The sequence below is a fragment of the Papaver somniferum genome, chromosome 7 (genome assembly GCF_003573695.1).
Source record: "Papaver somniferum cultivar HN1 chromosome 7, ASM357369v1, whole genome shotgun sequence".
NCBI lineage: Eukaryota > Viridiplantae > Streptophyta > Magnoliopsida > Ranunculales > Papaveraceae > Papaver > Papaver somniferum.
The window spans coordinates 151,473,632-151,484,414 of record NC_039364.1 but is presented as its reverse complement, the minus strand read 5'-3'; the positions used below and the strand labels follow the sequence as shown (position 1 = coordinate 151,484,414).

Below are 10,783 nucleotides of genomic sequence, written 5' to 3'. Positions count from 1 at the left end.
AGTCATTCCATAATGTTATCCTTCCCTTGCTGTTTTTTTTTCTAGATGAATGGATCCCCTCAAAATCCCAAATCAATGAATCTCATTTGATCCATCATATTGAGGAACGGTTGAGTCTGCCATAAGTTACATGTCAAACTCTTTTTTTATGATTGATCCATAACCTCATTAAAATCTCCTAACAGTATCCAAGATGTGTTGGTGACGGTGTTGGGAAAAATTGTTGGGAAGTCGTGCCAGAAGTCCTTTCTCACATATGGGTGTGATGGATTATAGATTTTAGTGTAAAACCATGGGTGTCCAGAGACAGGCTATTAAGTTTATCCGGTCAACTGATAAACTACTAAACAAATTAAGTTGTTGTATCTAGTTTAGTTTTATTGTAACTAGTTTAGTCTTCCTACCTTATAACTAGTTAGGTTTAATCTTCTCATTCTTTTGTTTTATCCTATTCTTTTACTCCCTTTGTTATTCTGTCCCTATCTTTGTAAACTTCTGTAAACATTTATTTAATAAAAATATGAATCAATGAAACTTAACCCTACATAGTTGTGAGAGAAAACAAGATTCAATATCAAAATTTCTTTATGGTATCAGAGCTAGATTAGATTATTTCTTCATAACTATCGAAGGCGAGCAACCCCCTTCAATGACATCTCCCAGCATTAATGCTTCTAACAAGGATTCATGTATTCCTACAACCAGTCCTTATTATGTTCATCCTGCTGATAATCCTATTATTGTGATCTTCACTCCTTTGCTCACCAGTGACAACTATCGTACATGGGCAAGGGGCATGACTAAAACCCTAAGTGCCAAAGCTAAGCTATATCGATGGTAAAGTCAATAAACCAACAGATGAATCAAATATCCCTGATTGGACACAATGTGATGATTTGGCTGGCAGTTGGATATCCAACTCTGTTGATCAAAAAAATCCAACCAAGTATAATGTATTTTTCCTTCAATTCGTGATATATGGTTGGGGTCTCAAAGTGTGTTTTTCTCATACCAATGTTCATAAGTTGTATGTTTTGAAACAATCCATTTCTTCACTTAAACAAGACAACTCAAGTTTCACAATGTATTTCACTCGTCTCAAATCTATTTGGGATCAATTGGATTCACTCCCACCACCTGAACCATGTACCTGTGGAGTAGGCAAGAGTTTTATGGATAATCACAATCAAGACAGGTCCATGAAGTCTCTTCAGGGACTGCACGATCGATTTGCTTCACTGAGAAGCCAGATCTTATTGATGAAACATATGCTCTGCTGCTAAGTTTTATAATCTTGTTAGTCAAGAGAAAAACATCCAAGATATCAACTCTTCATCTGTTACTTCAGTTGAATCAGCAACATTAAATGTATCTCGCAGTGATCCCAGAAATTCGAGATCATTTACACAGAATAGGCGTAACAGGAATTGTATACTGGGATTGTTCTTCCATATCAGACGTAAACCTTTTGGCCTTAAAATTTTGGGGACAACACGATGGTTTTGGAATTATAATGATTGCGTGAGGTTATTCATGAGATTCTCGTTAACTAAGATCTGATAAAGGAATAATATGGTTGGATTGTGTCGCGATACTTAACCTGATGATGGATTGATTGTTATTAAACATGACAAGCATTAACCATTAGGTTACGGACATCCACAACCTAGATTAAAAGCTAACCTAAATGTGATTTTCGGCTGTACTCGTAGTAATTCAAGCATGCCGATTATCATTTATCCAAACAGGTCGTACTTTGGGCAGGCATATTGGCCAATTGCTGACCATCGGATTCATGTACAACTCACCACACTTTAGGTTAGTAACCAGAAAGTGGTGATGGTTTTTGTTGAGGCCCAAAAGCCAGTGCAAAAATGTGTTTGGACTTTGTAGAGAAATATTTTTATTTCCTTGTTTATTTTGGTGGAGTCAGCCGGAAAAGTAGAGAGAAATAAAGCAGGGCTGAATTAAACCCATTTTTCACGATTACGCAGAAAATACGATCGATCTTTCCTTATGAAAGTTGCACTAGTAGTAGAATAATTTGGCGGAGTCTGACTCCGAATTGAGAATCCTCTTTTTCTTTTTCTATCCCTCTCTTTTTCTTTCTAATGGCGATCTCTCAGGTTCGTCGTCTGGTCATATCTCGTGCACCTTCGATTATCCGTTCTCGTTCTCTTACTACTTGCAGATCCCTCTCACGGTATTACCCTCTCTCCCGTTGAATTCTCTTAAACATGATAAAGTAGATATTATTTGAATTGGTGAACTTCAAATGATACAAACAAGTTAATAATAACAGTTTGCGATGAACAACATATTTCAGCTGAATGCTTTTCACCCTAATATGAACAAAAATTGTTAAGTTTTTATTGATTAAATGTTTCGTAAGGGGTATTATTGGTGGTAATTGAAGGAATAGCTGGAATGAATGCATCCCCAATTCGTTTGTTTTTGTTTAATTCACCATTGAGGGTGCTATACATTATGCTTTTCATTTCTGTTTAGATCGAGTTTAATGAAGATTTTAGAAATAGCAAGGGAAATTTACTTTGCTTGTTTAATTTACATTAGCCTGTTTTTGCATTTTATGAACTTTGAAGTTTGACCACTTAATGTAATGTAGTTTTTGATTGGTTTCTTTTTTTTTCTTGACTTTTTGTGCAGCTTGGTCACTGAGAAGGATGTTTTAGTAGAGGGCATTGGTAATGGCACTTCATTGAGGTTAGTGGTATTTGAAAATCTCTATGTTGTATGGTCTCCGGATGGATAGTCTGTTAAGACATCAAGAACCTGATGAATGTCACTGTCTTATATATAAGAAATTTGAGGATACTGTGTACTTTCAGAGTTGTATTCACTGTTTCTTTTATAGATACAAAACACTAACTAGTAGTTATCATCTAAGCTCAGTGCTCTCTGATAATTATCGCGTCTCAACTCATTTGCACACATATGCACATGGCTCCGTAACTTCGTCTTTTTATGCTTGTGCACTTTGTCTGACACGCTGTTGGCACATCTGTACTTTTAGGCCTGTTTCGTCCTTACCAAGGCCGAGTGGTATTTGTCGGAGTTCTTCGATGCTCAAGGTTAGTGATTTCATTCTCCATAATAGTTCCTCTTGTCTTAGTTTTGGATTCATCTTAATTTAGCTATTTGTGACAGCTGCAGCACGGAACTCGATCTTTTTCTTCTGGTATAAAATTTCCCATGAAACTTCTGTTAAAATTCTGCTTTACATAGTTTTGGTGTATTATTTCTTCAGAATTCACTGAACTCTTTCTACTTCTGAGGGAGTGGCTGTCTCATATGGCAAAACAGATTTATTTCTAATAGTTAGGTTTCCTATTATTGCAGAGGCTCCTTTACACGCGGTTGTAGCAATGCCCGCATTATCCCCTACAATGGTAAAGAAAGCTGGCAATCAATTGATTCTATCATCTTATTTCAGCTCTTAATTACATAAAACTTTCTTCAGAAGTTGAGGCCGTGTTTACATTCCTATGCAGAACCAAGGGAACATTGCAAAATGGAGGAAGAAAGAAGGGGATAAGGTCTTGAAACCTTTTCATTTTAATAAATCCCCCAATTGTGTTACAGTTGCTTTTGGCAATATTAGACCATGAAGTCAATTCATTTTCTTCCATGATTTGTTATCTGATTAATGTTTTCTTTCTCTTCATCTGTATCCACATGGTCTAACAGATAGAAGTGGGTGATGTAATTTGTGAGATAGAGACAGACAAAGCCACCCTCGAGTTTGAAAGTCAAGAAGAGGGGTAAGCCTAAATCATTCAGTTTGGTGCCTGTGCATTATGATATGAGGAAGATTGACCTTAAATTTTATAATGTGGACCCCCTGTGGTTTTGGTTGTTCACAATAAAAGTTGTTATTCTTGATACACACTCTGACCTATTAAGGCTCCTAGTTCTTGGTTTGAATATGAGAAACCATGCAATTGTAGTGACTTTCTTATACCGCATATCACAGTATTGGAGCTTCAATTATAGGAAGTTTGTAAACACTGTATAACTGTATGCTAGTATCTTTTTTGCACAATTTTAACTCGATGTTTATACTCTTGAGCTGTATTTAAGTTGGTGTTGCCGTTTTTTCTGGTTAAACATATTATACAGGTTTCTAGCTAAGATACTTGTCCCTGAAGGTTCAAAGGATGTTCCTGTGGGACAGCCTATTTACATAACAGTAAGTTCTGCTAATTTTCATACAAGTAAAGTTCCTGTGTCCTTCTCTTGCATTATTGCCTGGGAATTGTTGCAGATTATTGGTGGGTTTGTCTTCTACTAGTTCTTTTAAGTTATGTCTATAACTAGGATCATATTTAGTGGAATCGTTCAAGTATCTGACATCTATAATGTTGATGTCTGCAAGGTTGAGGATGCAGATGACATTAAAAATGTTCCAAGTGATATATCTGGGAATTCAGAGGAGAAAGAACCCAAAGAAGAAGCCTCAGCCACTAAAGATGTTGGAACTCAAATTTCAACTGCAGGTACAATAATTTTCATCTTTATCCATATTTATTCCATTTTTGTATAATAATAGTTGTCGGCTAAAATTAGTCTGCGCTTCATTTGTTGCCATGAGCAGCAGAAAATGGATTTTACAAGTAATTCCTTACCATGTAACACAGAGACCCCGGCTCTTTCCCTCTAGCTATATCATTTTACAACCCTATTGCCCTTGTATTGTTGTTTGATATCTGCTTACTTATTGCTCTGTCTTCAGAGCTATTGTTTTTAGTTTTCACCACTTCTTATAGAGGCTTAGAAATGTCTATTAAAGCTCCTCACTTTTCTATTTTTCAGATCTTCCTCCCCATGCTGTTCTTGACATGCCAGCATTATCCCCTACCATGGTAAGTAAACCGATTTTGTATCACTTTCAGCACACTTGTGGAATTGCTACCTTCAATTGTGGAAATGCTACCTTCAATTTATGTGTATGTTTGCGATGCAGAACCAAGGTAACATTGTAAAATGGAGGAAGAAAGAAGGGGATAAGGTCAGCTGTGTAAATCTTGATATCTCGTTTAGCTTTACTGGATTATCAAAGAACAACTGTAATTGCTTAAGAGACCAGCAAGTCTTTCTCAATTAATCGGGCTCATGATCATTTATTATATTTACCAGATAGAAGTGGGTGACATTTTGTGCGAGATAGAGACAGACAAAGCTACCCTCGAGTTTGAAAGTCTTGAGGAAGGGTAAGTTTGGCGATGTTTTCTTTTGAATATTGGAACACATATAGATGGTACATATAGTTAGTGTATCCTTGACGTGCGCTTTTTCCTACACAGCTCGCTTAAGGAATAGAACACCTTTTATCAAGAAACTTTTCGCATGAATATACCTTTTTATCGTAATATATCCTCTTGTTTTCTGTTGGGCAAACCATTCTTCACAGTGTGATTTGTAGTCTTAGGACTCCATACCGACTATCACGTTTACTAGAAATCTGAATACACTTTGACATTTGAGTATTCAAGTTATTGCTCTATTTCCGTTTTTTGGCTCTCATTCTGTGATGGACTTCCTCTGTAGGTTCCTGGCTAAGATATTAGTACCAGAAGGTTCAAAGGATGTGCTTGTGGGACAACCTATTGCAATTACAGTAAGTAGTTTGATTTTTTAAATTGAAGGTGTTAAAATGCGCTAAATGAGTTTGTTTTTATTGGTTGTTCCATCTCTGGTGGAGCACCACCTTCTATCAATAGTTAAAACATGTTCCGTATATTAACTACTGAGTATTTGCAAGGTTGAGGATCCAGATGACATTAAAAAAATTCCATCCACTTTATCCGGGGCATCAACTCCTGAGGTCAAAGAGGAAAAGTCAGCACATCAAGCTGTTGATAAAGAAGGAAAGCTTCAGAAAACAGGTTTTACCAGGATTAGTCCATCAGCAAAGTTGCTCATTACAGAATTTGGCCTCGATGCATCTTCGCTGCATGCATCAGGCCCTCTTGGTACCCTTCTGAAAGGGGATGTTTTAGCTGCAATAAAGTCTGGAAAGGGATCATCAGGACCTTCTCATGTATCAAAAGATAAAGCATCTCAATCAACTCAGTCCCTGCCACAAACTCCCGGAGTATCATCTTCCGGGTCAAGGTCTTCAGATAGTTATGAAGATTTTCCCAATAGTCAAATCCGCAAGGCAGGTTTTATCTGAACCATTTTTTGAGTTTCCCCATAGTTTTCTGTTAATGTATCATGGAAGCTGTCTAACTCGTATGTGATCGTTTTAATATGTGCTCTTATGTCCATGTTGTTTTACAGGTGATAGCAAAACGGCTGTTGGAATCTAAAATGACTACACCGCATTTATATTTATCCTCGGGTATGACCTCTTAATCTGATAGATTTATTTATGTATGTTATCACTGAATCCTTTCTATGATCTAAGATACCTGATGGTTGTTATCAGATGTTATACTGGATCCCTTGCTCGCTTTTAGAAAGGATCTTAAAGGTAATCTACAAGCAGTACTCTTTTGTGAACTTGGTTAGGATCTCAAGTAAATCCATGAAGGGCTAATATCTTCATCTGTCTTTGCAGAGAAGCACGACATTAAAGTTTCAGTTAATGATATCGTCATCAAAGCTGTTGCGCTTGCTCTGAGAAATGTGCCCGAAGCTAATGGTATAACATTCTCCCACAACTCGATACAGTTGTCCACCTACTTTTCAAAACTGTATTAGAGAGCTTACTTTTTACTATGGTCGACCACAGAGGCTCAAATACACAGAATGCACTTTTTAGCTTTTGACCTACTATGTATTTCTTATTTTCAACTTACAAGCAGTTCCCTGCCATAGTGTATAGTTCTTGTTCGTAGGCATGGGAAGGACACTATCTTTTTTCCTCTCTCTGCTCCCGGTTATCTTCCGACTTCTTATATATTTCTTGCATGATATTACCTGGTCCTTGTTTGTTACAAAGAGAGTTCATATCATTCTAGACTAGAATTTTTCCATATTGCTGAACCTCAGGCTGATATTATCATGTTCCTGCAAGGGCAGCATACTGGAGTGCTGAGAAAGAAGAAGTTATTCTATGTGATTCTGTAGACATTTCAATTGCTGTGGCTACAGAGAAGGTAATATACACTCAGCTTCTCATTTGGGAAATGTGAAACTGTTGACCAGCTATGTAAAAAATTGTAAACTGATGACTTAAAGAACAGGGGTTGATGACTCCAATTGTGAGAAATGCAGATCAAAAGTCTATTTCAGCAATCTCCACCGAGGTAACTTTAGAAACATCCAATATATAGGATTATATTACTTTACAGTTCCTCGCTTTGTTTCAACCTGTTGAATAATTTGAGTTCGTAATGTGACTTGTTATCTAGAGTTCTAACTTCACCTTTGTGCAATATATTCTGGTCTTTCTACTGCTTATCACTTTGCTATCTTGTCAGTGAAGTTATTTAGATTCTTAATAGTTAATTGTTTTCCATCGTCATCCCAATTAATCTTTCTGTTTTCAAACTTCAGGTCAAAGAATTAGCAGAGAAGGCGCGTGCAGGGAAACTTACGCCTAATGAATTTCAAGGAGGAACATTCAGGTTACCTATCATTTCGGTTCAACTTATGTATTAACTGACTGCGGATACCATATGGGGAAATATTGAGCTTGTTTGTAAACTTTGTGCAGCATTTCAAATTTGGGAATGTTCCCGGTGGATAGATTTTGTGCCATTATAAACCCTCCACAGGTACCCACTTAATTTATCTATGACTTTGATATCTCCACTGAAAATCAAATTTCTTTCCCTAGTCATAGCAGTTCCAAGTAAAAAATAGAGCTCCTATTCAGAAGTTATCTTTCCCATGAGACGGAGATTAAGGTTGATCTGCATATTCATTTTGATCCTAGCAAAGTCATTCCTGCTTATCTAACACAATCTAGTGATGCAAGCATGGTGCTTCCTGGTTCATTCATGTCCTTCATAAAGGAGAAACAATCGTTTAATTAGTTTGTGGACTGTTTAGTAGCTCTTATTCCAGATTCTTCTACTAACTTTAGTATGTTGATATGGTGGACCTTGGACTCCACTGGTTTCATAATTCCAAGTATAACATGAAAATAAACCAGTATCGAAACATTCTCATTGTTTTTCCTCACAGGCTTGCATCATGGCTGTTGGCAGAGGTAACAAAGTTGTTGAACCTTCAATTGATAGTGATGGTAAGATATGTTCTTGTACTTTTTTACAAAATTACTTGATAACTGTGGAGATTTACTTTAACAATGTGTTTTCTCGTTCTAGGCATTGAAAAACCAGCAGTTGTCACAAGAATGAATGTAACACTATCAGCAGATCATCGTGTTTTTGACGGAAAAGTTGGAAGTATGTATAATTGAAAACTCCATCGTCTTGTTTTTATATTTTTGGGAAGCGTTTGTTTTGGATATTACACACCCTTCATGGCATTGAACATATTTGAGATGAACACTAAAATCAGTCACTGCCCCTTAGAATGACAATGGATATGCAGGTCATGAAAATACGCTTGGAGAACATTGAGTTAGGTCTCTAAGTTTGCTTTCTATAACATTGGCATCACAGAGGTCTCTAAGTTTACTTTCTATAACATTCGTATCACAAAGGACCGCTGATTCATTTATTGTGAAGAATTTGAAAATTGAAATACCAGTCAAATTTGCAATGGACCGTCAACATGATTTCTGCTTATTTGTTTGCAGGTTCATTCCTTTCGGCTTTGAACTCAAACTTCAGCGACATTAGAAGATTTCTCTTGTAATAAGACATCAGATAAAATCCCATGAGGTCACGATAAGAAACTTCCAGGGAGAGTGCTACACGTTACGGGGGTTGTCTCTCCAAGCTCAGACACTTCAGAAGTTCTTTCAATTCTAGAAAGATTCGTTTGGTGCTTGTAATCTCTGTCCAACAGCATTATGTTATTAAAGGTTTTATCATTTACTGCATAAGCAGATGTCTGAAGTTCCTGAGCTTCTCAGGTCTTAAAACAAGGTGTTTATTTTTTTTTTGACAAGAAATTGAGAGTTGCTGTTTCACGAGGTATACTGTAATAAGCAATAAAATAAATTTATTACTCTTCTCATTTTGTAACAAAGCTAGTGCAATAAAATCAATTTTTTCATATGGATCTTGTTACATTTAGTAAACAACGCACTGAAACTTTGTAGAGACTCGAGTCATCACTCTTTAACAGCTAGAGGTTCATACCATTGAGGTCCAAATCCAGCAGCTTCCCTTGCTTTTGCATTGAAAGGAGGCTTAAGTGGTCCCCTGAAATGAGACCTAACAACTTCATGAAACCTCTGAATCACCATTTTGGTGTCACCTTCTTCTGTTTCTTGCTCTGCTTCCTGGATATCAGTTTCTCTATCCTCCACAGCTCCAGAACTTAAGCCAGTACTGAGCACCTGATCTTTACCTCTCAGGCAAAGATACTTGAACCATTTTACTCCAGCAGCACAGTGAGTTATCTCCTCCGGGTAGACAACAGTTTCTAACAAGTCTGCCGTCTGATTATCACCTCCATTGCGGAACCGGGAGATGGTTGTAGGAAGCACATCAAGTCCCCTGGCCTGGGTTGGAAAGCCAGTCAGAATTGATTTTATATTCGGTCTTTTTGCTTTTGAAAAATGCTGGTACTAGTGATTTTGAGTCATAATTTGTTTTTGAAAACTCAACTTTGTATACTGAATCAAGCAGGCTTAAGCAGGATATCAGCACCTTAAGAGGGACAAGCAAGTAAGTCAAACAAACCTCATGAACGCAATGCTCGATTGCCAAACGAGCCAAAAGATCTTTGGAAGTAGAAGTGGCAGAGTCCCAAAGCCCGTCATGAGCTGGTAAGGCTCCATAGAACGAACCCAGTTCTTCTAGACGTGCTGCAAGGAGTGTGAAATGATGACCTTCGTCCTGAGCCACCTTAACGAAATCTGTGAAGAATTCTCTCGGCATTGATTCTTGCTTACCAAAACGAGCTATAATGTCCTACACGTCAAACAGAAATCAAAGTTTACTTCCAATCTGATCAAATAAACATTAGCAACAGTAACAATTTGAATCATACCCAAGACAAATCAATTGCCCAGCTTTCAATGTGCACAAGACTGTGAACTATAGCTTGTCTACTCTGTAGACTCCCAGCTTTGCCGAGCTTCGGCATGAGACTTGGCGACACCAACTTCACCTGCACAGCAGTTTAATCAACTCGCTGAGGCATTTCATCAAACACTTAACTGAGCTGAAAACTGAATTGCAAATTTTCTGAATATGCTTACGTTGGCGAGTCTCGCTGGTCGATCTGGGACATCTAAATCAAGAGATTGATTATAGGGTTCCAGAATGGAACCTTGGAGCCATTGAGTAGCCACAGCATCTCCTAGTTTCGCTTTCTCCACTGGATCAGATGTGTTTAATACTCTTAGGGCAGCTTCAACAAGTGTTTCCATCAGTCCACTGAAACTTCTCTCGTCGCTCTGACCTAGCTGAGAACTCGTTCTTAAAATTCTCTCTCCCCCTCATGATTCTAACTCAACTTCATTGGTAGTTCAGGTCATGGGCAGTGGCGGAACCAGAAAATGAATGTTTGGGTGGCTTGAAAACAAACTGGTTGGACTTGGGCTGACTTAAGCCTAATATTTGGGCTTGATTTGTTATAACCAAACACAATTACACTACAAAATGTAATGTTTTTCTAGGGGTGAGCATAAAAACCGTAACCGCGGATTTGACCCGTATCCGTCCGCAAA

The 10,783-nt window shown here is 37.6% G+C and overlaps 2 protein-coding genes across 4 annotated transcripts; one reads left to right on the top strand and one right to left on the bottom strand.

Annotated features, from left to right (window-relative positions):
• Positions 1–1,898: 1,898 nt before the first annotated feature.
• LOC113298760 (dihydrolipoyllysine-residue acetyltransferase component 1 of pyruvate dehydrogenase complex, mitochondrial-like) lies at positions 1,899–9,156 on the top strand. Of its 3 annotated transcripts, none has more exons than XM_026547588.1 (24): positions 1,899–2,203; positions 2,668–2,724; positions 3,035–3,092; positions 3,175–3,199; positions 3,361–3,410; positions 3,513–3,557; positions 3,709–3,782; positions 4,141–4,210; positions 4,397–4,517; positions 4,834–4,883; positions 4,985–5,029; positions 5,158–5,231; positions 5,569–5,638; positions 5,783–6,181; positions 6,304–6,364; positions 6,452–6,496; positions 6,584–6,667; positions 7,048–7,124; positions 7,212–7,274; positions 7,525–7,595; positions 7,685–7,745; positions 8,158–8,218; positions 8,301–8,381; positions 8,738–9,156. In XM_026547588.1, the coding sequence occupies exons 1-24, from the start codon at positions 2,112–2,114 to the stop codon at positions 8,794–8,796; spliced, it is 1,893 nt and encodes a 630-aa protein (XP_026403373.1). In that variant the 5' UTR covers positions 1,899–2,111; the 3' UTR covers positions 8,797–9,156. The 3 variants fall into 3 exon arrangements, with proteins under 3 accessions (XP_026403373.1, XP_026403372.1, XP_026403374.1); XM_026547587.1 differs by having other exon boundaries at positions 3,169–3,199; XM_026547589.1 differs by lacking the exons at positions 3,709–3,782; positions 4,141–4,210; positions 4,397–4,517; positions 4,834–4,883; positions 4,985–5,029 and having other exon boundaries at positions 3,169–3,199.
• LOC113298761 (uncharacterized protein HI_0077-like) lies at positions 9,084–10,578 on the bottom strand. The gene is made up of 4 exons (XM_026547590.1): positions 10,313–10,578; positions 10,102–10,221; positions 9,792–10,022; positions 9,084–9,610 (listed from the first exon to the last, which is right to left on the bottom strand). Exons 1-4 carry the CDS (start codon positions 10,481–10,483, stop codon positions 9,218–9,220), a joined length of 915 nt encoding a protein of 304 aa, XP_026403375.1. The 5' UTR covers positions 10,484–10,578; the 3' UTR covers positions 9,084–9,217.
• Between the last annotated feature and the right edge of the window lie 205 nt (positions 10,579–10,783).

Excerpts from the sequence above, each read along its gene's own strand:
- LOC113298761 (XM_026547590.1), bottom strand. The coding sequence starts at position 10,483 with ATGGAAACACTTGTTGAAGCTGCCCTAAGAGTATTAAACACATCTGAT. Across the intron at positions 10,222-10,312 it reads GACCAGCGAGACTCGCCAAC|GTGAAGTTGGTGTCGCCAAG; the intron begins GTAAGCATATTC and ends ACTGCTGTGCAG. Across the intron at positions 10,023-10,101 it reads GGGCAATTGATTTGTCTTGG|GACATTATAGCTCGTTTTGG; the intron begins GTATGATTCAAA and ends TTTGACGTGTAG.
- LOC113298760 (XM_026547587.1), top strand. The coding sequence starts at position 2,112 with ATGGCGATCTCTCAGGTTCGTCGTCTGGTCATATCTCGTGCACCTTCG. Across the intron at positions 3,411-3,512 it reads CCGCATTATCCCCTACAATG|AACCAAGGGAACATTGCAAA; the intron begins GTAAAGAAAGCT and ends ATTCCTATGCAG. Across the intron at positions 7,275-7,524 it reads TTTCAGCAATCTCCACCGAG|GTCAAAGAATTAGCAGAGAA; the intron begins GTAACTTTAGAA and ends TTCAAACTTCAG.